The sequence below is a fragment of the Chenopodium album genome, chromosome 17 (assembly GCF_948465745.1).
Source record: "Chenopodium album chromosome 17, dcCheAlbu1.1, whole genome shotgun sequence".
Classification (NCBI taxonomy): domain Eukaryota; kingdom Viridiplantae; phylum Streptophyta; class Magnoliopsida; order Caryophyllales; family Amaranthaceae; genus Chenopodium; species Chenopodium album.
The window spans coordinates 19,959,598-19,964,088 of NC_137850.1; the positions used below are offsets into that span (position 1 = coordinate 19,959,598).

A 4,491-nucleotide genomic window follows, 5' to 3' on the forward strand; every position below is an offset into this window, starting at 1 on the left:
TCAGGCGTTTGGCCGCCTGAGCCTTCGCTCTTATAATTGGGATCCTGTGCCGTCTGCATAGTTCAAGCCATTGTGTCCTGCATGGTCGGAATCCAAGCATGAGGGTGGTCCCAACACCCTGAGACGGCACTACCAGTCCTAGACTTAGCCGTCCCTGGTGAACGGCTGGATTCTAACCTAGGTTGTGCCGTGTGTGTTGGTGATGAATCCATTTACTGCAAGAAATATGTACAAGCGGTGAAATGAAAAAGAGCTGAGAGAGTCAGAGACGGTACCTTTAGATTTGAGATCTGAAGGTAGACGGGTCCGCCTGTGTTAATGAGGCTGAGTTTTCTTAACTTGCGCTTGACTCAGACAGATGACTTCTGCTCTCTCTTTCAATATTCTCTCTAAGTTTTCTCTGAAAATTTTTGTGAAACGTACAAGAATAATGAGGGTAAACGGCTATATAAGGAGGGTAAATTAAGGGGTATTCTTGTAATTTACTCAGATGGTGAACAATAAAATTTTGGCGGTAAAATTACCACCAACCAGAGAGTGACACATGTCACAGATGCCACGTGGCGTGCCACGTCACATCTGTGAGGGGCAAATGTTTAGGGTAATTTTACCCCGCCATGTGGACCACCCAGAGGGCGACACGTGTCAGCCCCAAGATGGTCCAAAGTGGACCTATCCCTACTTAACACGTGTCATCCCAAATATTTGGTAAAATGACGGCCTTCAGGCCCAAATCCCGAGAAAGCCGTAATGCGGCGCAGCCCACCACTAATTAGGGTTCTGTCACCTAATTTGGGGCACAATTCCCGAGGACCCTATAAATAGGGAGATTCCCCTCTTTTGGAGGGCACGTTTTTCCATTTATTACAAACTGTCCCTTTGATAGAGACAACTAAGCTTGGAATCCGAGCAGATCCCCACCTAAATTTCCGCACCTTTTTCTCTCCTTTCAAGTTACTAACTTGATCGTCGGAGTTGGAGCACCTATCAACAGGTGTCTCCGTTTGTCTTGCAGGTACAGGCCATACCGGACCAGTCTTCAAGCTGTAACTCTCCCGAGGGACAAAAACATCCAAAACAAAATGCATTCATCAAAGCTAATTGAATAAAATGAAAGTCAAACAAAGCTTTTTTAATCAAATGAAATTCAAATGCATTCAACAAAGCTAATTGAGTCAAATGAAAGTCAAACTCATTCAACAAAGCTTTTAGAACCAAATCAAAGTCAAACACATTCAAACAAAGCTTTTAAAATCAAGAGAAGGTCAAATGCATTCAACGAAGTTAATTGAATCAAATGAAAGTCAAACACATTCATACAAAGCTTTTTGAATCAAATGAAAGTCAAATGCATTCAACAAAGCTTTTTGACTCGAATGAAAGTAAAACAAATTCAAACAAACCTTTTTGAATCAAATGAGAGTCAAATGCATTCAATAAAGATAATTGAGTGAAATGAAAGTCAAACACATTCATACAAAGCTTTTGGAATCTAATGAGAGTTAAATGCGTTCAACGAAGATAATTGAGCAAAATGAAAGTCAAACACATTCAAACAAAGCTTTTTGAATCAAATGAAAGTCAAATGCATTCAACAAAGATAATTGAATCAAATGAAAGTCAAACACATTCATACAAAGCTTTTTGAATCTAATGAAAGTCAAATGCATTCACCAAAGATAATTAAGCGAAATGAAAGTCAAACACATTCAAACAAAGCTTTTAGAATCAAATGAAAGTCAAATGCATTCAATAAAGATGATTTTGTCAAATGAAACTCAAACACATTCATACAAAGCTTTTTGAATCAAATTAAAGTCAAACGCATTCAACAAAGATAATTGAGTCAAATGAAAATCAAACACATTCAAACAAAGCTTTTTGAATCAAATGAAAGTAAAATGCATTTAACAAAGCTAATTATATCAAATGAAAGTTAAACACATTCAAACAAAGCTTTTATAATAAAATGAAAGTCAAATGCATTCAACAAAGATAATTGAGTCAAATGAAAGTCAAACACATTAAAACAAGGCTTTTTGAATCAAATTAAAGTCAAATGCATTCAACAAAGCTTTATGACTCAAATGAAAGTCAAACATATTCAAACAATGTTTTTTGAATCAAATGAAAGTGAAATACATTCAAAAAAGATAATTGAGTGAAATGAAAGTCAGACGAATTTAAACAATGCTTTTAGAATCAAATGAAAGTCAAATGCATTCAACAAAGATAATTGAGTCAAATGAATGTCTAACACATTCAAATAAAGATTTTTGAATCAAATGAAAGTAAAATGCATTCAACGAAGATAATTGAGTCAAATTAAAGTCAAACACATTCATACAAAGCTTTTTTAATCTAATGAAAGTCAAATGCATTCAACAAAGATAATTGAGCGAAATGAAAGTCAAACACATTCAAATAAAACTTTTTGAATCACATGAAAGTCAAATGCATTCAATAAAGATGATTGGGTCAAATGAATGTCAAACACATTCATACAAAGCTTTTTGAATCAAATGAAAGTCAAACGCATTCAACAAAGATAATTGAGTCAAATGGAAGTCAAACACATTCAAACAAAGCTTTTTTAATCAAATGAAATTAAAATGCATTCATCAATACTATTTATATCAAATAAAAGTCAAACACATTCAAACAAAGCTTTTATAATCAAATGAAAGTCAAATGCATTCAACAAAGATAATTGAGTCAAATGAAAGTCAAACGCATTAAAACAATGCTTTTTGAGTCAAATTAAAGACAAATGCATTCAACAAAGCTTTTTGACTCAAATGAATGTCAAACATATTCAATCAAAGCTTTTTGAATCAAATGAAAGTCAAATGCATTCAATAAAGATAATTGACTCAAATGAAAGTCAAACACATTCATGCAAAGGTTTTTAAATCAAATGAAAGTCAAACGCATTCAACAAAGATAATTGAGTCAAATGAAAGTCAAACACATTCAAACAAAGCATTTAGAGTCAAATGAAAGTCAAATGCATTCAACAAAGATAATTGAGTCAAATGAATGTCTAACAGATTCAAAAAAAGATTTTTGAATCAAATGAAAGTCAATTGCATTCAAAAAAGATAGTTAAGTCAAATGAAAGTATTAGATACAATGTACAGATGATACAATGTATTGTTAGAGACAATGTACACATTATTCCCTAGGTTGATTCATTAATAGTTGTATAGTCTTCCCTAGAGAGTATATGATTTCCTAGATTGTAATTACCTAGAATAGGATTGTATTTTTACATTGCAAATCAATGAGAAACGCAAGGAATATCTTCCTAACATGGTATCAGAGCTAATCGAATCCTCTGCCTTCTTCCTCTATCTTTTTCTCTTCCTATTCTTCTCTCCCTCTTCCTCTCTAATCATCAGCCGCCATGGCCGCCACTGAACCACCAAAAACTCTTGCATTCCACCCCGCTCTTGTTGTACCCAACATCAAAACCCTTATCCCAATCACATTGGAGATGAGCAAAACTTCATTATACTCTTCGTGGGCAGAGTTATTCAAGGTTTAGGCGCGCGCTTACGATGTCATTGACCACATAATCCCCCCTGAAGAGAAAGACAATTCCATTGACGCCGCCCTATGGACTCGCCTTAATGCTATCGTCCTTCAATGGATATACGGCACTATTTCTCGCGACCTCCTCACCACTATTCTTGAGCCAAACTCAACGGCTAAACAAGCTTGGGATAGATTGAAGGATAATTTTCAGGACAACAAATGTACAAGGGCTGTACAATTAGAGGTGTAACTCTCCTCCGTCGAGATGAAAAATTTCTCCGACGTCTCTGCTTACTGTCAACATGTGAAAATGATCTCTGACCAACTCGCCGACGTTGATGCTCCGGTGAACAACCAGCGACTTATCCTCACCATAATTCGCGGCCTTCCAAAATCGTTTGATGGGGTTGCTGCGATTCTCCGACAAACCGAGCCCCTACCCTACTTCTACAAAACTCGATCCATGCTTGTTCTTGAAGAATCCCGCCTCTCCAACCAAGCCGCGTCTGAGGCTCTCGCCGCCGGCACCGCCCTCCTTACCACCGCAAATGACCCCGATCAGTTTCAGGGTGAAGCTCACTCCGTTCAAGATGGCTCTCGCCACTCAAACCGCAACAACCGCGAAATCCGCGCCAAGCTTCAAAGTACCTTGTAGATATCGCAAAATGCGGCGAAGGGCTTGCATATGTTCCTTGCGAGGATCATGCATGAAGAGGCATACTTGTTGAACGGCATATGAGATATCGGGGCTGGTAAATGTCAAATATTGTAGAGCACCCGCCAAGCTTCGGTATAGAGTAGGGTCCTCGGTTGGTGGGCCGCAAGTAGCACTTAATTTTGCCTTGGTGTCGACAGGGGTGGATGACGGCTTGCAAGAAGAGATGTTGGCTCTAGCTATGATGTCCTTGGCTATAGGGAGCTTTATTGAGGAGGCAAACATGACCCGGTTTATTT

At 37.7% G+C, this 4,491-nt stretch overlaps 1 protein-coding gene across 1 annotated transcript; it reads left to right on the forward strand.

The window, feature by feature from the left end:
• Positions 1–3,802: 3,802 nt before the first annotated feature.
• On the forward strand, positions 3,803–4,192 carry LOC145588722 (uncharacterized). Its single transcript, XM_081645333.1, has one exon. The coding sequence runs from the start codon at positions 3,803–3,805 to the stop codon at positions 4,190–4,192; it is 390 nt and encodes a 129-aa protein (XP_081501459.1).
• The last annotated feature ends 299 nt before the right edge of the window (positions 4,193–4,491 follow it).